General features: G+C 35.0%; 1 protein-coding gene across 7 annotated transcripts in view; it reads right to left on the reverse strand.

Moving 5' to 3' along the window:
* The window catches only part of LOC150104038 (kynurenine aminotransferase-like), a 228184-nt gene that overhangs the window by 37647 nt on the left and 168867 nt on the right, over positions 1–21670 (reverse strand). For all 7 annotated transcript variants that reach the window (XM_090396692.1, XM_090396693.1, XM_090396695.1 and 4 more), the window contains 2 exons: positions 10393–10579; positions 16–89 (listed from right to left, as the gene is read on the reverse strand). In XM_090396692.1, the coding sequence (XP_090252818.1) occupies positions 16–89; positions 10393–10579 (261 nt within the window). The remainder of the gene's footprint in view (positions 1–15; positions 90–10392; positions 10580–21670) is intronic.

Consider the following 21670-nt stretch of genomic DNA (forward strand, 5'->3'; position numbering starts at 1 on the left):
AAAATAAAATATTACCTTGGTTTTTGATAACCACTTAGCAAATTGGTAATCTTTGGTTCCAGTCTCATTTTCAATATTTATTCTAGAACCTATTCAGAAAAATATTAGAATATCTTAAATGAAAATCCATAGAACATGAATATCAATGTTTTTCACATGAAAAACTTTATAAAATTTATTAATCTCAGCTACTTTAACAAGAAAAATTTTAATCAAATACCTTTATTTAAAATGGGAAACTGCTCCCTATCATAACATATTAAGACCATGGCAAAGAGACAGTCATTATTAATAACAATAAATTCAGAAATCTTCATGCTTTTGAAGAGTAAGACATTTCCTGAAATATTTATTTTTATCTTAAGAATTCAATGGGAAAATACTTATGGAACTCTACAGAACAGAGGCATAAATTTTAAATTATTATTATGTATTGTATTAAAATTATGTATTAAAATGTAAAAAACTGTTGGAATATAGGGGGAGTTTGGTTAAGGAATTAGTTCCAGCTTTCTGTTTGAACTAGCTAAGTTTTATCAGTTACCAGAATACTAATTAAAAAATATCAGAAATAAGGTGAAGAGCTACATCGGTAGATATAGTAGAACCTGGCTGACAGAAGAGAAAATTCTTACAAGAACAAAATGCGATGGTTCAGCATATTCAGTAAGGACAAGACAAAATAGGAAGAGCATTGCTAATGATTGCAGAGGAATTAAATTTCAACCAAAATAAAAATCTCCAATGTTCGTGATAGTATGAGTAATACAGGCAATGAGTTTAAGGCTGTTCGGTGCGAAAATAAAGATAAACAGAACAAATACAATTGAGCGCTGCTAAAGACTAGGAACCTGTGAATTGCTTAGACAGATATATCTCATGAATAAAAAAAACTATACCCCCCCATAGTTGAAATCATTATGGATGATTTCAACGATGGTGATATACAGGATGGCCCATAAGTCACAAAGGGGTTTAAACATTTAATAACTTTTTTATTTATTAATTATTTATATTTGTTTTGTTATAATGAAATACAGAACCTGGAGTTTTTTAATTAGTTATGAAAAACCACATTATATAAATGCCTTCCATTTTTGGCTTCACAAAGACAGGCCCCTTTCTATGGCATGTGCCATGACAGTTGTTAATGTTTATGACTGCAGCACCCTAATTTCTGCACAAATGTTCTCCTTCAGCTGTTGGATTGTCTGGGACTTGTTCATATACACACACACACATAATCAGGAGCAGTGAGATCTGGAGAACGTAATCCTTTCTTTTAGGGTTACACGGTGATCAGCATTCATTTTAAAAATTTCATGGAATTTACAACAGTGTTAAAAAAACTTTTTTTATTATCCCGACGTTTCGATCTTCACATCAAGATCATCATCTGGAGCGTACATAAGTATACAGAACAGGCTGAGTTACATCATTAACTGTAAGCTAGCGAAACAATGATTTGATCACATGTTATTCTACTGGCATGACCTCTGGCGAAAAAAAATAAATAAATAAAATAAAATAAAATAAATAAAAAACAAATTTTTACATCAAGCTAAATTCTATTTTTACAATGACAGGAATAAAGATTCTTTTAGATGGTTTTCTTTCAGAAACAATTGGTGTCCTATTTTTAGTATTACAATTCTTATTTTTGGTTTACAATACTGGATTTTCTGCAGTCCTGTTTATAGTTGTTCTTGGTGAGGAAGGTCGAATATATACCTTCCATATGTTTGGGATTTTTAAACCATCATTGTTGTTCAGATTGGGGTGGTTGCTAATAATCTCACAGGCTTCCCTGAATTTCCGTTCATACCATGTTCTATCTGGAGAATGTTAATCTGGAGAACATGATGACCAATTGCATATCTTTGTGAAAATCATGAAAAAATAAAATTGCACGATTTTGGTTTGTTGTTAGGTTGTGAACTTTTTGCATGATTAATTTTCCAAATGTTCCTTAGAATACCTGAAAAAAATAAAATCAAAAAATTAATAATCAAAAAAGTTGCATTTTAAACCCCTTCATACTTATGGGACTGTTTTATTAAATTTAAATATAATTTCAACTATGGCTGGAGGGAAGAGAAAACATGAAACATGAGGGAAAGAATTTATAGAATTACTGAGAGAAGTGTGATGGAAAGGATTTGAGGTATAGAAACACCAGATCTACTAGAAGCACAACAGGAATCTGTCTATAAATGCCTGGTATGCCTCCAAGTGATCATGAAGTTTTGACTTAGGAGATGACAATACATGTGACATTCTTGACTAAGAGGGGGAGGGGGGGCATATGAGGAATTCATAAGGCAAGTAATTATGATGAACTGAAAAGCAGTTTGAAGTAGCCTGGCACAAGAAATAGTATGGAAAATGATGTCTGAAGGAAGCTATATCTGATTGCATCTCTAAGGTTAAGAGAATAAATCAAATGGGAGTTAAATGGATAAATATAACTTTGAAGCAAGAACTGCATAAAAAAGAGAATGTTGTAGATACAAGCAGTATAAAGAACATGCCAAGAGAGTGATGGTCATGCTGAGGAAGTCAAAACTGGATAATGAAAAGAAATTAGCCAAACTGGCCAATGGAAAGAAATCCAGAGAATTTTATTGCTATGTAGCAAGTAAAAAAGAAGAATAATCATAGTTTGAATACGAAGATCAGGGGCGGCTCGTGCATGTGCACTGCGGAACTGCAGCACCCCCGATTTTTCTAGATATCTAAATATATTTATTAATTTATTTATATTTGCTTGTAATATTTAATTTTATCATCAACAATCCTATACAATTCTCTTATTTTGTATCTTGTAGCACTTAGGAGGGCGAAGGACGCTAGCAGCACTGTGTTACCACAGTGTGTCATATTGCTACGGGTGCACACATATGCACATCATAGTGAGATGTGAGCTATTAGCGTAATGCAGCACTGTCCATCGCGCATTTCCACTGTTGTTTATATGCAGTTTGTGCCAGTAGTAGAGTGTTCGTAGTGCTTATCGTGTTTACTCCATCTCTTTAAAATATTTGGATATTACAATTAAAGACATAACATTTGTTATAGTTTTTATTTTAGAACATTATTGAGGTTATGATAATGGATTTTATTTTTAAGTTAATTTTGAATTATACTAAACTGTATAATTTTATCAATAATAAACAATATTTTTTCATGAAACAAAACAAGAAGAATATATTTTATATTTAAATAATTTTGAATTATAATACCAAACTATATAATTTTATTGGTAATATACTATTGTTTCATGTCTAATTTTTTTTTTTATTTTTACCTTAATTTTGATAAGTTTTAAAAGATGTATACCATGAGTAGATATATCGATACAAAATTAATAACGGAAAAAACTCACATACAAAGATTATTTAACAGTATAATTTTCAGCTTTGTGTCACAGGCATCTTCAGTACATTAAGCTCAAATTAAACAATAACTGACAATTCCAAAAAGCGCCACCTAAGTAGCTGGTGTAAGATAACTAAAAAGGTCAATAACTTTCCTAAAAAAAAAATAAATAAAATAAAAAAAAATAAAAAAATAAAAAAATCAATACAATAAAAATAGGAAAGATTAGCTGAAGATGCCTGTGACACACACACACAGCTGAAAATTATACTATTAAATAATCTTTGTACTTGAGTTTTTTCCGTTATTAATTTTGTATCCATAATTTTGATATTTTATCCAAACACGTATACATTGTACTTACAGTGTGTATGTACATTTCGAAGTTGCAGCACTCCCACGATTTCAAGCCACGAGCCTCTACTGATGAAGACAGTATGAAAGTGTCAGATGGACCAGAAGTTGTGCTCTCTGGATGATGAAGAGAAATGGGATGAAAGAAATAGAGACAGATGAATTAGAAGTATTAAAAACTATTGCAACAGTAGTGGGATTAGCAGAAAGATTAGCAATGCTTTGATATGGTCCAAACTTGAATCTCAGTCTATGCACTTCTTAAGGAGCAGAAAGAGTAAGATAATATCATTATATAAGGGTCAAGATAGGGCTAATGCAATGAACTGCAGACCAATCAGTATTTTTGGAGTGTCATTAAGGTATGAAAGGCTGGTTAAGAATCACATCCAAAAGATGTAGATAGAAAAGATGTAAATAGAGAATCATAGAGCAGAGACATTGCCTCTGCTCTATGATTTTCTATAGAGTATCACAGTTATGATTTTTGTTAAAGGTAGGTTTTGCTTTAGCAGTCTGCTCACATTCTAATAGAGTACCAGCAGATGATGTTGATAAGGGGAATGGATATGTTTTGACACTTCTGGATTTTGCCAAGGCACCCGATAGGATTCCACATTGGATGTTCTTACACAAACTCAAAGGATGGGTTTGCAAAATAGGCCTGTGACCTGGATAGGAGAGTGGCTGGTTGACAGATATCAGAAAACAGTGTGTGGAGATGTTGAGTTTAAATGACCAATGGGGTACTTATCACAGGAATTTGTACTTGGAAGTTGAATATCAGTGATATTGGGTATAGTCTAGAGAGTAATATCCAGTTATTTATTGATATATATGATAAGAAATGCTGATCAGCTGAGTTAGATTGAATGATAAGAAATATAGCTGATACAGAATCCCTGCAGATTGTTTTCTGCAGAGTGGTTGTATGGAAAAATTTGTTTTGAACAGAGTGGTTAATGAATAAATGACAACAATGCTAGTATGCACCATTTTCGTTTATCCATATCCAAGTGCAAATTTATGCATTTCGGATGGAGTGGACATATTATAGTAATGGCAATTTTCTATAAGTGATCAATGATAGAAGGATTACTAGCGTTCTATTTAATCCATAAACATAGCATAAAATGATAATACTGACAGAGATAATACTATCTCTGTCTGGACAGAGACAGCCTTTTGTTTCAGTATTATCATTATTTGCCTCTGCTCTGTGTGTTAATAATACTTTTTCTTTGTAAGATGTAAATAGTTTATTGTTTCTATTCATTCAATGTATATTTTACCAATATGGTTAAACAAGGCCCCCGTTGTTTTCGCCAGGGAACCAGGGCGAATAGCGAAAAGTCAGCTACTGGAACAAATCTGAAAACAAACCCCAACTCAACATCACCAGAGTTAAAGATCGGTACTATCAACGTAAGAAGCCTGAATGGCAAAGAAATGGAGCTAGCTGAGGAATTAGATAAGTACCAGATCGACATAATAGGGGTGACTGAAACAAAAAAGACCAAAACTGGTGAGATCTTTCTGAGCAATAAATACAAAATGTTATATTCAGGCAATAACAATCAAGGAAAGGAAGGAATAGCCATAGTATTCAACACAAAATACGAGGCTAATCTCCTTGAATGGCAGTCAGTCTCAAGTAGAGTAATGTGGGCAAATATGAGAATGGGGAACTGGACAATGAGACTTATTTGTGCCTATGGTCCCACAGAAGGTTCTACTAAGGTAGAAGTGGAGGAATTTTTTGAGGCTTTAGAAAAAGCAACTGACACAATGAAAAAGGAAAAGTTGGTCCTTGTTGGGGATCTAAATAGTAGAGTAGGAAATGATTGTGAGACATACAAAAATATTTTGGGAAAATTTGGAGAAAAGAGCAAAGCTAATAATAATGGCAAATATCTGTTGGATTTCTGCTCAGGACATGGACTGGTTATTACTAACACCATGTTCCAACATAAAAATGTGCACAAATTCACATGGAGAGAAGAGGCTAGGAATAAGAAAAGTCTCATTGACTACGTTATTGTTGATAGTGATGTTTTCTCCCTGGTGCAGGACACCAGAGTGTACAGAGGATTTGAAATTGGAAGTGATCACTATTTAGTCTTGAGCAGGATAAAATTGAATTTCATATTGAAAAGAATAACATGTAAGAAAGTTTTAAAGCGAATAAAAGTTGAGCAGCTCTCAGATGTAAACTGTAGACTAAAATACAGAAATATTATTGAAAAGAAAATGAAAGAGTTTGAGAACAGGAATCAAACCTTGGAGATTCAGTGGCAAACTCTGAAGGAAACATTGATTGATTCTGCCAGAGAGGCATGTGGTGAGGTTGTGTGCAAAGATAAAAAAATCAGAACTCCCTGGTGGACACAGGAAGTTAAAGAGGCAGTGAAGGAAAAGAAGAAAGCATATCAAAAGTTCCTGGCAAATAAGTCAGCTTTGTCTCTTACAGAATACAGAGACAAATGTAAGAAAGCTAAACAGTGTGTAAAACTAGCTAAACAAAAGTCATGGGAGGACTTTGGCAAGAACATACAAAACAAATATCAAGAAGGTGGCAAGATATTCTGGAGGTTGTTGAAGAAGCTTAGGAATGGAGGAAAGAGTGCTGTAAAAGGAATTAGAGATGATAAAGGTGAAATGAAAACAGGAGAAAAAGATATCCTTGAAGTATGGAGTAATTACTTTGAAAAACTGCTAAATGAAACAAGCAGTGATGACAGCACAGTGATAAAAAACACTGACCAGGCATGCAGTCAGGAATACATATCCATACTTGAAGTAGAAAAAGCCATCAAAGGCTTGAAATGTGGAAAGGCAGCAGGAGTAGATGATATTCGACCAGAAATGCTGAAGTATGGTGGTATAAGAGTCTTACAGTGGCTGCACTGCATAGTTCAGAAAGCCTGGACAGAGGGACGAATTCCCGATGATTGGAGTAGAGCTCTCATAGTACCCATATATAAAAAGGGAAATAAAACTGAATGTGAGAATTACAGAGGTATTTCCCTACTGAGTGTTCCTGGCAAGATCTATGCAAGTATACTTGAGAAACGGTTGAGAAGAATTGTGGAAGAAAAGCTTGGTGAAGAACAAGCTGGATTCAGGCCAAATAGAGGCTGTCAGGATCAGATCTTCACTTTACGACAAATAGTCGAGAAAGCATGGGAATATAACAAAGATCTGTATTTAAGTTTTGTCGATTTGGAAAAGGCATATGACAAGGTGCCAAGAGAGAAGCTATTCAATACGCTGCAGTTATATGGTGTCAATGGGGCATTATATCAAGCAATACTTAGTCTTTATTTGAGTTGTGAGTCAGCAGTTAGAATTGAAGGAAGTACAGGAAGATGGTTTAATGTTAAATCTGGTGTGAGACAAGGATGTACATTATCCCCTCTGTTATTCATTATCTATATGGATCACATTATGAAGGAATGTGGTATTAAACCTGATATCAAAATTGGAGATGTTAATGTCAGCTCTTTGCTTTATGCGGATGATGTTATACTTCTAAATCAATCTGCTACAAGTATGCAAGATTCTCTGACTAAATTGAATAGCTGTTGTAATAGATATGGTATGAAGGTCAGCAATAAAAAGACAAAGACAATGAAAATAGGCAGAATCATTGAAAATGTCAACTGTGTTGTGAATGGAGAACCTGTGGAACAAGTAAAACATTTCAGCTACTTAGGCACAATTTTTACTGAAGATGGTAAACTAAATATAGAAATAGACAACAGAATCAGCAAAGCTGGTATCGTGGGAAGTCAATTGAATAAATTCATATGGAATAAGAAAGAAATTAGTCGGAACACTAAATTAGCTGTATACAAGACTGTGTTCAAACCAATTTTAACTTATGGATCTGAGAGCTGGGTCAGAAGTAAGACACTTGACCAAAGACTAGAGACCGCAGATATGAGAGTCCTGAGAAAGATTAGAGGCGTGAACAGATGGCATCAATGGCAATATCATATTAAAAATGAGGATATTAGGAAAGAACTTGACATTGTCAGCATCCAGGAATGCGTTAGCAGAGCTAATCTCAGATGGTATGGTCACTTAAATAGAATGGGAGAGGAAAGATTAGCAAAACAAGTGTTCTCTGCCAGGTTGGCAGGAAAACGACCCAGAGGAAGACCAAGATATAGGTGGATTGATACGGTACAAAGTGCCTTAGACGATAGAAATATAAGATCTGATAATGTTGGAGTCTTGACAAGTAACAGACTGATTTGGAGGAAAATTGTAGATAGGAAGTTAGTAATGATGTAATTTTTTCATGTAGTACTGTCATATCCTGTATACCCCTTGAGGGTACATGGCAGGAATTTGATGATGATGATGATACATTGAATGAATTTCTATATTTCTTTTGGGCTCATAGTTATAACTTACCAAGTTAAATAAGCACACACACACACACACACACACACACACACACACACCTCTTTGTCAGATCTATTACAACCCATTCACATAAAAATTTTTAGGAATTTCAAAATTAGAACTGTATTTGCACCTTTTAACCAAACCATGAACCCTGCTTTGACCTATGAAGCCTAACTACAAGAATCCTTTTCTACCTAAAGAATTGCCTTTCATGTGAGTATAATATGTATTATGGATACACAGGAAAAGCCATATACAGAAGAATATGTCAGACATTACTTATGAGAGATCCATGTCCTAGCTTTAGTGACATGTTATCCTCCGCAGACCAAAAAAATGAGCAGTCTACTAAACATAATGTGAAACACTTTAATTTTTTTTTCCTTAATGTGAATTCCACCCATGAAAGGATGTTATAGTACTTTAATTCTATGGCTAAGGATTAGATAATCCATAAATCCTGCTCTAAAGATCAGACATGACATGGAACTTTTACAAGTCATTTCAGACTTTTAATAAGCAGCATGGTGGTGTACATTCAGTGATAAAATTCATCTACTACCTTCTATGCTGATGTTACTATGAGCCCAAAAGAAATATAGAAAGATCTTTGAATTTATGGAAATTATGCCCAAGCCATCGGAATATAAATCTCAGTTTTAGCCTATCAGATTGCTACTCAGCATAGTTCATCTGCTGGTAATTACTTGAGCTCAGCTGCATACATAGAACAGTTTTGAACAACTGGAATTTTTTCTTATTATAATGTCAATTAGCACATACACGTGTAATGTTATGTAATGTGAAGTATGTAATATGTTACATAATGTGAATTCCTCTGTTGAGTGGTGATTGTAGGAATTACAACCAAAGTAACTAAGGATACAAGGCCATTGTATCTGTTAATCAAAAGGGGTTATCTGCCAGTTTTGCCTGGTTTGTAGGATAACTACCCCTGCCACCTCCATATCGAGACTGGTTAACTCAACTGCAACTGAAAAGCCCTTATCAAATCCCACATGCCAGATAGGATTCAAACCAGGTCTTTCCAACCAAAGGGCTTGTTGATACTATCTCAGCTATAAAGGTTCTTCCAGCAGGAGAGAAAAAGTGTCTTATTCAAGATATGTGAGATATCACAACATACACTGCTTTAGGGTATAAGGTATATCACAATATACACTGCTTATACCCTAAAGAGGATTTAAACCCTTTTCCTTCTTTCTAATCAAAGGGAACTAACTACTGATACCAAGCAAGCTTCTTTTGGCAGGATGACAAAATCGGTCATGCTAATTAAAATTAACTGTAATAGTTACCTTCTATTTATGTAATTATTCTAATTTTTTATTCTGCTGTTTCAAACTTTTAATTTCACAGCTTTTGTGTTTAAAATAATCAAATAATTTTCCATTAATTTGTTCCCAAGAGTGAAGAATATATTCAAAGAATGATCTAATGATCTCTTTTTCCTTCCTTCTCCAAATATCACTTCAAATACTTTGAAAAGAACTTCAAAAAAGACAAGATACATCTACAAACTGTCTCTTTCCCTCTCCTCTTTCACCAAGCCTCATTCAGTTGTTTTAGCAATAATTGGGCCCTGCTCATATGGAATTTGAACCCAGATCTTGTTTTCAAGCAAAGTGGTGTGTGTGTGTGCGCGCGCGTGCGTGCGTGCGCATATGCATGCACGGTGAAACTGTAATGCCATTCCGCAAATGTAAATAAACACGAATAAGGCTGCTGTATGCAAAATGTTTTGAATCAAAACATGGGTCCTTGGGTTGCTAAAGTTGGAAAACTGCTGCACTATGTGTAAAGAAACTAGTAAGTGCAAAACTGAATGAAGCACTATTCTTATTTTCTTTGCACGTTCAGCAGCAGAATTTCGTAGTTTAGTTTTCCATGGATTAGTTTTATTATGGATATTCACATCCACTACAGAGTCTACAGCAAGAAGTGAATATCTAACAATGAGAGAAGTGATATCTAACAGAAATATTTATGCCAATGAAATGCATAATGACTAAAAATAATTCTACATACATTAATAGAAATAAGTTTGGAAAGTGAGGCAATTCAAACAATTTTCAAAAATGAATATCTCTACAGAAGGTAAACTTCATTTCAAGAATTAATCAGATTAAAATGTCAAGCATGTTTATGATATATATATATATATATATATACACACACACACTTGCAAGAAAATACGATTTGGTTAAAGATGAAAGATCATACCGAGATCAGAAAAATTAGCAATCATAAAGTATCCTCCTTCAGGCACAGTTGGAGCCATCCCCACTGATGACAGAAATTGAGCCATCCTATCTCTTTTTACTTCAAGCATTTCTGCTAATTCCTTCCAGTAACTATTTGGTTTTCCCATTCTTTCAATCTCAATTTCAAATCCTACAGCAACTGCTTCCTATAAGGGAAAAAAAATGCATACATTCTGAAGTTATCTTCAAAAAAACAACACAAATGGGAGCAATAATACAAAATATGCACTAAGTGTAAAGGTTGAATAAAACTAAGTTTCAAATCCAATTGTTTCTATTTCTAGTGCCATATTATTATCATTATATGGGTATCTTCATGGAGTCGGAAAATTTATTGTGGGACACCCATGCTAACCATTATTCACACCAGCGTTTCCCAGATTTTTTCTACAACTGAACACTTCACAAATTCTGAAATTTTCAAGGAACACCTTGATTATTTTGTAATGTATTAATAATTAATTATGGAATAATCATAAAGAGTATTAGTACACTTATGTATATGGTGTGATATGTTGACAAATATAAAATTACATTTAAATCAGTTATTAATCACTGGACTAATGAAATCTTGTAGCATATTGTAGTTTCCCCAGGCTAACATCATTAAATTAATTTGTGCTGATTTTCATTGACATATCCCATTCTGATCACCAAAAATTTATAATATTATTACAAGTACTTATGAGTGAATGCAGACTTTTTCTCCTGTGTGCTAGTAGTTTTCCCCTCTTTTTGTACATCCTGGAGATGGCTTTGTAGGCTGGAGGCAGATGAATCACTATCTGCTGCATCACAAACACCTTCAATAAGAGATTTCTTAACACCAAAATTAAACAAAGTCCCTTGTCTCTTATTCATATGAAAATTAAAATCTGTAGGCCCTATTACTTTTAAAAAATCACGGCACTATGGTTTCGAAACAAGCACTTTCACCCTACAATACGAACTTGCGAAGAAAGTATTCAGTATTACTATATTTGAGAACTGGATACAGACTACCTTGATCTTCAATTTCAGTGAGAAAATTTTCTTTATACTTCCTTGCTGATTGGTCACCAACATTTGCAACACAGATATTATTTCGTTCAGTTTTGAGAACAGAGGATATGCCGCCGGTTGTAATCAGCTTGCAGGCCATTTTTATGACTAGTCATAAACAGTGGTATTCCCTTTCCCAAATGTTGAAAGATTTCGATGTGTGAAAATTAACGATAATTCGTGAATATTTCCATGTTTAAAAGTATGCAGCTTGGTCAATGACATTTACAACGCAGATGTTATTTCATTCAGTTTTGAGAACAGAGGATATGCCACCCATTGTTGTAATCGGCTTGCAGGCAATTTTTATGACCGGTCATAAACAGCAGTATCCCCTTTCACAAATTACTTCCATGTTTAAAAATACACGGCTTGGTCACTGACATCAAGGAACACTTATTCACTTTCTGCGAAACACAATTTGGGAAACCCTGATTCACACAATACCCATAATGCCTATCATACCTCTCCTTAAATACATTCACCATTGGAGTACTCACAACTACCTTTAGCAATCCATTCCACTCATTAACCACTCTCCAAGCGAAAAATCAAGTCCTGCACATCCTTACTAACCACACTCTTACACAACTTCCAAGGGGCAATCCCTTCTTCTCTCCCTACTTGTCATGTATTGAAAAATTTCTTTTGTGCCAATTTTATAGAATCTCTACAGTTGGTACTCCAGAAATACAACTCAAATCTACTAGTCATAAAAAATATAAAAAAGTTTACTCAGCCAAGCTATCAGTCTACTTTATATCAATATTGTCATACGTGATGTTAAAAAAAAATAAAGGTTATGTTAATAAAAACAAAGTAATACATTCTTTAATTATCAATCTATATGTAATGTAGATTGATAATTAGTTTAGAAATAATAAGTTTGGAAAGTGAGGCAACTGAAACAATTTTCAAAAATGAATATCTCTACAGAAGGTAAACTTCATTTCAAGAATTAATCAGATTAAGATGTCAAGCATGTTTATGATATTAAAATGTATGCCACAAGATAGTTCATCACAACTCAGTTTGTGTTTTCTTACATTTATTGTTCATAATGAAGGGTGAATTTTTATAAATTATCCATAAACAATAACTTAACAAGGAAGACGAATAATAAAATTTATGAAAACAAGAAAGTAAGTAGCACTCTATGTGGAGCCAGACTCACTTTTTACAATGCAATGCACTCATGCAACAATTAATTGTATTTTTTAAATAACAGTATTATAAAAGAATCTGCATTATGTACAGTTTTCAAGCATTTGATTACACTAAGCTAATTAATGTTGTAAGATGTGAAATTAAGCTTAGGACAATACTATATTACAATTGTGCACCTGCTTAAAGGATAAAATATTTACTACACAATGAAAATTTCTTTAAATCATCCTGCAAGATATCTACATCACCATTATTAGCTACTGTCCTCCCCAGTGTTGAATCATCAGCAAAAATTGAATATCCTGCATTAGTCTAATAGGAGAGAAAAAAACCATTGTCATAGCTGGTGTGAATGAATAAATCAGCTTCCTGATTGGACAGAGACCTAATTATGGCATAAGCTGGTACTGTTTGCTCAACACTGTAATTTAAAGAAATATGATATAATATATAGCATTTCTTTCATTAGAAGATAATGTTTAATTAAAGTTAGAAAAGCTGATTATATGATGCATGCCAGTGTCTCTAAAGTTTGATTCTTGTTTTCAAACTCTTCAAGAATGTTTAACATCTTCAAGAATATCTTCAAGAATTAGAATTTAAATTTTGATGTCACAATTTATAATAGCCAAATGCATTAGTTGCTTCACTTTAAATGACCACTAATTGTACAAACCAATATGAAACAAGTCAGAAAAGACATTGAAAATAAAAGAAAAATAATATAACAAAAAACAAATTTAAAAAAAGACAAGTAATGTAAGAAAAAAAGTAGAAAAACTGCTTTTAAAATTTTAGTATAAAATGATAAAAATGCTATCAAAAAGCATGACTAATAAAAACAAATTCAGTCTTCTGATAGAACGAGGAATGAAAACTTGTGCACTTCCCACAGAATGCAATCCACTAAACATTACTGTGCTCTTGATTTTGAGGTAATAGAGGCCATGCATAAACATATGTTACTTTAGGAACTAGCTGGTGTCTCATAGATCTAGTAACTAAACAGAATTTACATATAAAATGATAAGCAAAGCTTTAATGAATGTGGAGTTCCCTACAATAGTGGACTGTTTTGGGCTGCAATTACTCTAAATTATAAATGCTGGAAAAAAAGACATGAATGAGAACAATGGTGAAAAAAGGTGGTAAACCTTTTGGCAACTCCTATAGGTAAAGATGACCTTGCTACTGCTTCTGCCTGGTATCTCCAACTCTGGGCCTGGCTCCCACTGAAGAGACCTCAATAAAGGTCGAAACTAGTCTGGGTAGTGGCCAATCCCTTAATGCATAACAGTATACATATCCACAAGGAGATGTGTTTTGCATTATGGGAGATACTGGGTTAGGATTGTTGGTAGCTTGCTCCACCTTTGCTACGAGTTGCCCTGGTGTTGCACTATTTACCCAGGTAAGATAGTACAACACTATATTCAGTGCTGAAGATATTTTCGGGCGCAAACTTTGTTTGCTCTCACTGTGATAAAGGATTAAACTAAATTTATTATTAGAGAACAATGGTGTAGTGATATCATCGGCCTACCTTTGTGATATTAACTCTTCTGAAAAAAACAGCAAATCTTTGGGATATAATGGTTTCCTCTGGGGTTGAGATGTGTTTGAAGGTCAGTTAAAATATAACGTTGAAATAAAAATAGACATCTAAGTTGAAAATATATAAAGACCATCGAATACTGGAAATAATGAATATGTTGTGATAACAACAAATAAATATAGCAAAAATTATAAGATGGGCATTAAAATAGCTGAAAAATATAAAATATCCCTAAAAGCAAAATTAGAATGTGAAAACGAAGTAAAAACAATATATTTTAAGAGACCTTAATAATATAATAAATTTAGTTTAATCCTTTATCCAAGTGTGAGCAAACATTTGCACCTGAAAATATCTTCAGGACTGAGGTAAGGTAGTACAAGATCAGGCAACTTGTAGCAAAGGTGGCCTAGCTCCCATCACTCCTATCTCAGTTCTCCAATAATGCAAAACACATCTCCTTGCATATGTATAATGTTATGCATTAAGGGAAAGGCCACTAACCATACCAGTTTCAACCTTTATTGAGGTCTCATCAGTAGGAACCATTAGGTAGCACACCTTATGGCAACTCCTATAGGCAAAAATGACCTCTCCATTGCTTCTGCCTGGTATCTCCATTTCAGGGCCTGGCTCCCACTGATGAGACCTCAATAAAGGTCGAAATGTGCCCTTCCCTTAATGCATAGCATTATACATATCTTCAAGGAGATGTGTTTTGCATTATGGAAGATACTGAGATAGGAGTGATGGGAGCTTGGCTACCTTTGCTCGGAGTTGCCTGGTGTTGCACTACCTTACCTTAGTCCTGAAGATATTTTCAGGCACAAACTTTGTTTGCTCACACTTGGATAAAGGATTAAACTAAATTTATTATAGTCTAACCAAGTGCAAAATAAACTTTCAACATCTTTCTCTAAATCCAGAGTAATTTAATAATAAGGTGGCACATCTTATGGTAACTCCTATAGGTAAAGATGACCTCTCCATTGCTTCTGCCTGGTATCTCTGCTTCAGGGCCTGGTTCCCACTGATGAGACCTCAATAAAGGTTGAAACCGGTTGGAAGCTTGGGTGATGAATGGCAATGCTGTAGCCCGTGAAGTTTTAACTGAGGCTGTCACCCAGGGCCTGCATGGTGGAGTAATGAATGGCAATGCTGTGAAGTTAACTGAGGCATGGTTGTTGCTGTTACCCTTCCAGATGAGCAAATGAGCGTTTCTGAGTTTTTGATCCTGCGGGTCACTCATTATTGGGTGATCCGGGGGATTTTACGAGTTTTTTTGGAAAGGAATCCCCACACTTAAACAAAGGGAGACAGGTATTATCCAGGTCTACCTACTCACTGATGAGACCCCAAAGAGGGTTGAAACCGGTGCGGGTTAGGCTTGGGCTCTGAGCGACTCTGCTTGGTGATAAGTTTTTGTTTGTCTCTGAGTGGGGCCATTGCTGAGATTATGGCTCTGCTTGGTGGTGGAGTGAGCCTGCCACTGGGTAGAGCCACTGCTGAGCAGTTCTTCTCGGTGATGGGGTAAGCCTGTCACTGAGTGTAACAATGCTGAGTTGGGCGATCTTTCGAGATCGTCTTATTTTTAGAGCCCACTTCACCTATACAAAGGTCGAAACCAGTATGGGTAGTGGCCCTTCCCTTAATGCATAACATTATATATATCTGCAAGGAGATGTGTTTTGCATTACAGGAGATACTGAGATAGGAGTGATGGGAGCTTGGCCACCTTTGCTATGAGTTGCCTGGTGTTGTACTACCTTACCTCAGTCCTGAAGATATTTTCAGGTGCAAACTTTGTTTGCTCGCACTTGGATAAAGGATTAAACTAAATTTATTATAATCTAACCAGGTGCAAAATAAACTTTCAACATTTAAGAGACCGAACAAATCTAAAACATAATAAAATAAATATGTATACAATTAAAAATGTTAAAATGATACAAGTAAAAAGGGGAAATGTATTTGGTGGTTTCAGTGTGCCATTTACAGAAAAGTAGCAAGTTACCACGTATATACTGTATCAATGAGTTGATACAGTATATACATTATACATATCTGCATTGATACACATAGACTTTATTGATGAGCTGTGATGTTTTGATCGGTAGAAAGTTTCTTGTGCATATTGATGTTACAGAGCTACTTGAATCACAGGTTTAGATATACCACAAAGTTATAAACAATGTTGAAAATAAATACTATTCTCTGAAAAAATATTTTTTTCCAATACTCACAAAAGCTGAAAATGCAACTTGTACATTTAGATGAAAACATAAATATTGTAACAAGGATGGCACACAGGTTTTTTTTTTTAATTAAAATCTACATTGTTATTTAAAAGTTATGTTGAAATTACTAAACATAACTTTTAATTCAACTTGGAATTAAAGAAATACTATATATTGCACATTATTTCTTTAATCTATAGTTTTAAGAGAACAGTATCAACTTTGCTGGCTGATATGTGGAAGGGCAGGAGAGTTAGACAGGAGAGATTGAAGAGGCAGTTATGAATGAGGAAGCGAGTGGCATGAATATAGAGAATGTGAGAATGGGTGCACAAGAGGAACAGGGAAACGGGGAGGCTCAGGGTGGACAGGAGAACACAGCATGAGAAAGGTGGATGCTCCAAGAGGATGTGAATGCATGTGTAGACAGGAAAGGAATGACCCGGATCAAGAGAAAACAGTTGGACTTGAAGAGGGTTCTAAAATTAATAAGCAGAAAGGGAAATGACTCCAGTTCAGCATGGAGAAATCACATCGAATGAGTTGGCATCAGTGGAACTAGCTGTAGATCCAGGAATGAGCTGTTGTGTTTGTATACAAATGCTAGAAGTGTAAGAAACAAGGCAGATGAAATGGTTGGTAAGGGCAGCAAAAGTGAGGTATGAACAGCAGTTAGCTAATGAAGCCAAAAAGAATCCTAAGGAGTTCTTTCAATATGTAGCCAGCAAAAAAAAAAAATTATTATGGAAGGATGACATTGACTGAAGAAAATGGCATAAAAACAACTTCTGCAGAAGATGTAGTGTTACAGGAGAAACTTAATGAGCAGCTCATAAAGGTCTTTCAATCTTGTGAATGTGACTTCGTGGAGAGATTGAGAGCAGTTGATGATTGTGAGGAGAGACTGACTGTAAGTGAGCAAGAGGTGTATGGGGGGAATTGAGCAAACTTGATGTTAATAAGGCTGTAGGACTTGATAATATATCACTATGTATTCTGAAGGAATGTGCCAGGGAGTTGACATCTGCCTTTACATATTTTTTTAACATGAGTCTTGCACTGGGTCGAGTTCCAAAGGAGTGGAGGGGTGGCAAGATTGTGCTGCTTCATAAGGGAGGTGATAGAACTCAAGCATCAAATTATAGGCCTATCTCTGTGTCAGGGTATTGTGGTTAAGTTGTTGGAGAAGCTTGTGAGAACTAGGATCCAGAATTGGGTTGACAACAATGGTATTATCTTTGATGGACAGCATGGATTTGCTAAAGGAAGGTCATGTTTTAGCAATCTACTTACTTATTACAATAAGATGACTACTTCCTTGGACAGAGGAGAGGGATACACAGTAATACACTTAGATTTCACAAAGGCTTTTGATAGATACTGCATGATAAGTTGATAGTCAAACTAGAGGAGATGGAGTTGGATATTAGATTCGTGCATTGGATTGGAGACTGGCTATCTGAAAGGTATCAGCAAGTATGTATTGTGTATGGTGGAGCAATATCCAGGAAAAGGAAGGTCACTAGCAGTGTGCCTCAGGGAGTCTGTTTTAAGGCCATTACTGTTTAACTTGTATATTAATGATATTGGGGAAGATAGATATTCAGTTGTTTGCAGATGATGCAAAGTTGGGACAAACCATGAAGAGTAGAGATGTTGTGGCCTTATAAGAAGACTTGAATAAATTGAGTGATTGGGCACAGGAATGGGGGATGCGAGTTCAATGTTGCAAAATGTAAGGATTTAAAATTTGGGAAACAAAGATGGGATGCAGAATTTATGCTTAGTGAGGATATACTGTTGGAGGTGGAGGAAATAAGAGATCTTGGGGTGATAGTGATAAGGATCTGAAATTTAGGGGACACATTGCCAAAATTGTGAAGACAACACAAAGACTTCTGGGAATGATGCAGAGGACACTGACTTGTAGAAGTAGGGAGATTCTTGTTCCATTATATAAGGTTTTGATTAGACCACACATGGACTACTCTGTGCCCAGATTTGGTCACCTGGTTTACAGAAGGACGAAGAGATGCTGGAAAGGGTCCAGAGACAACTGATTAAGGTAGTTTCTGACCTCTGGAATGTCGAATATGAGGAAAGATTGAGAAGATGCAATTTACAGAGTCTGGTGGATAAGGAGTTGTTATAGGATCACTGTTGGAGAGGTTCTACAGAAAACAGTGGGAGATCAGGGAGAACCAGAGGTCATCCCTGGTCATCCTTATAAAGAGGGTGTGTGTGTGTGTGTGTGTGTGTGTGTGTGTGTGTGTGTGTGTGTGTGTGCAGTAGAGTGAGAAGCAGGTTTTTTGCATGCAGAGTTGTGAATGATGGAATGCCTGAGAGTGTGGTGTCTGCAGAGAATTTGAATGTGTTTAAAGAGCAATATGATGAGCTGTGTGTATGATAAAAGGATGACGAGTCTTTGACTCCATAGGGTCTTGGATAGTAGTAATAATAATGTGTCTACACACTGGCTAAGTCAATCACTTTTTTCTTCTCCTTAGGCTATATAATGCATGCTACCTTTTCATCACTCGTGTTCCCCTTCTTTGTAATTGGAGGTGACCAATTATAAAGTTGACTGCTGAAATTTTCAGGTTATTTTTGATTTTAATGGTACAGACTATACATAATCATTTCATTATGAAGCTTTTAGTAAGTGATATTAATTTAATATAAATTTTGAAATTTAAAATTCCATATTTTCAGTTTTATAATTTCATACTCTCCTAGTTCTCTTCCTTCTTATCTCCTATTATTATTTGAATTTGTATTTTTTTATGTTGTCATTCATGTGCTTTATAGCTGGCAAAATAGCTTAAAGGTTTACTCTGATGTTGAAAGAACACATTGACAAATACACAGAGAGATTATTATTACTTTCTATATAAGGCCATGATTCAGCTGCATCTTGATTATTGTGCACAGATTTCATCACATGGGTTTCATGGAGAAATAGGAAGTGGTGGAAAGGATTGATTCAGAGAGGAGTGACCAAGCTAGTGATAGGTCTGTGTGCTGCTGCATATGAGGATAGACTGAAGGTATGTGAGTAGCAGACTTTAGTTAACAGGCAAAGGAGAGAGAAACATGATAGAAACTTATAAATTACTAAAAGAATTCTATAAGATTGACACAAAGGAAATTTTTCAATAGACTATTTAGGCTTATGTGCTAGTTTGAGCTCATTATGGGATATGATTATTATTATTGTTATTATTAAGAGCTCCAAGGAGTCAGGAACTCATCAAGGGAGGCCACACTATTCTCACCAGCTGTCATACCTGTTCTTGAATTCATTTATGCTACTTGCACATACAACATCCAATGGCAATCCAATCCAATCACACACTACTGAGAGAAAAATCTAGCTCTAAACCCTTTCTTTACAGCATTCATTCTCAACTTTCATGGATGCTCTCACATCCTTTCCCCACCCTCCATAAAATGAAAAATTCCATCTACTGAAATTCTTTAAATCTCAATCATATCACCCCTTGTTCTCCTATTTTCTAGCGTATACAGACTACAAACTCTCAATCTGTCTTCATAATCAGTATTCCATAAACCCAATATCATTTTTGACACTCTCCATTGTATCAGAATCACATCATGGAAATTATGAAACCAGACCTGCATGTAGTAGTCCAAGTGAGGTCTTATCAAGGCCCTATAAAAAGGCAAAATGATTTCCTTTATCTTTACATGTCAACATTCGTTTCAGCATTGTCATTATTCTCTGAGTTATATTTACAATTTTTGCTATATGATCTTTGAACTTCAACTTCCTGTCTACTAAAACTTTCCAAGATCCCTAGCCTTAGTTTCTTCAAGCATAATCCCACCAATATAATACAATATTGGATATGTAATCACACCAAAGTGCACAAATTTATATTTATGAACATTGAAATGATAGCCATTTTCCCATGCCCACAATTCCAGCCTATTCAAATCATTATGCAAGTACTGCATATCAGCAGCACCCCTGATTATCCTAGCTACCTTTGCATTATCAGCAAATAGCTATATGTTGCATGTCAAATCCTTCCCAATGTCATTAATGTACAGATTGAATAACAATGAAATGAGGACTGACCCTTGAGGGACACCACTGGTTACCTTGAATCTTGCGGATTCATCTCCCATATACAACTTTTTGATATCTGTCTGTCAGCCATCCTCTTATCCATGCCAATAGTTTAGAATCTAATCCCATATTCTCCAATTTATGCAACAGTCTTCCATGCTGTTTTCATGCCCTTGTCTAACTCAGTGGTAACATTATTATAGAATCTGAGCAAGCTGCTAAAACATGACCTTCCTTTAGTAAACCCAAGCTGTTCGTTGCAAAGTAGAGATTCTCTGTCAACCTATTTCTGAATGTGAACCCTAACCAACTTTTCCAAAATTTTCACTACCACTCCTGAGATACTGATTGGCCAATAGTTGGGTAATCAGTCTTTGCATCACCTTTGTGCAATGGGATTATCATATATTCTTTCCACTCCTGGGTCTCAGAATAGGGAAGATTTCTGTGGAATTTTTGCTGTTCTAAGACCCAAATTATATAGCCTACATAAAGGAATAGCCAGTTCAGTTGACCACTATTTTAGCACCTGTGCTGATATCCCATTAGTCCCTATTACTAAATTTTATTCAGTTTGTGCAACAACTCTAGTACTTCCTCCTCATCCACACGAGTTTCCTCAGAATGAAGAGGTGAGTTCAATGTTGCATATACCAGGTTGATAGCTTTTAGCAAAAGGAAATAAATGCAGCACATATATTTAAACAACACATTTAATCACTCTTATATGTCATCTCAGTCATCGAGAAATCATCAGGGAAACAATATTAAATTACAAAAAACCCACACAAATTTGCGCAAACACTAAGTGAAGTGGAAAAGATTAGACTGAAATCCTAAAGTCCTATGAGTGCTGTTAGCTTAGCTGTGTTGGCCTAAGAATTAAAGTTTCCAAACCTTGGGAAGTTTAATACATTCATATTTATTAAGATTAGGTCAGTTTTTTAAATTCTGCTGCTGATTCTAAAAAAAGTCTTTCAAATTTGTATTTTTTGTGGTGAAATGTAGTTTTAAACGAAACATAGTCATTTTTTTCCATTTGATTCTGTGCAAGGTATCCAAAGGCATTGTCAGCAAGTCCTGACTGACCATATTTATGGTGACAATGTATTTTTTTGTGTGTTTTAATTTTTCAATTTAAATT

This window comes from Typopeltis vanoorti, chromosome 8 (genome assembly GCF_054136105.1).
Source record: "Typopeltis vanoorti isolate ZY-2024b chromosome 8, IOZ_Tvanoo_1.0, whole genome shotgun sequence".
Classification (NCBI taxonomy): Eukaryota; Metazoa; Arthropoda; class Arachnida; order Uropygi; family Thelyphonidae; genus Typopeltis; species Typopeltis vanoorti.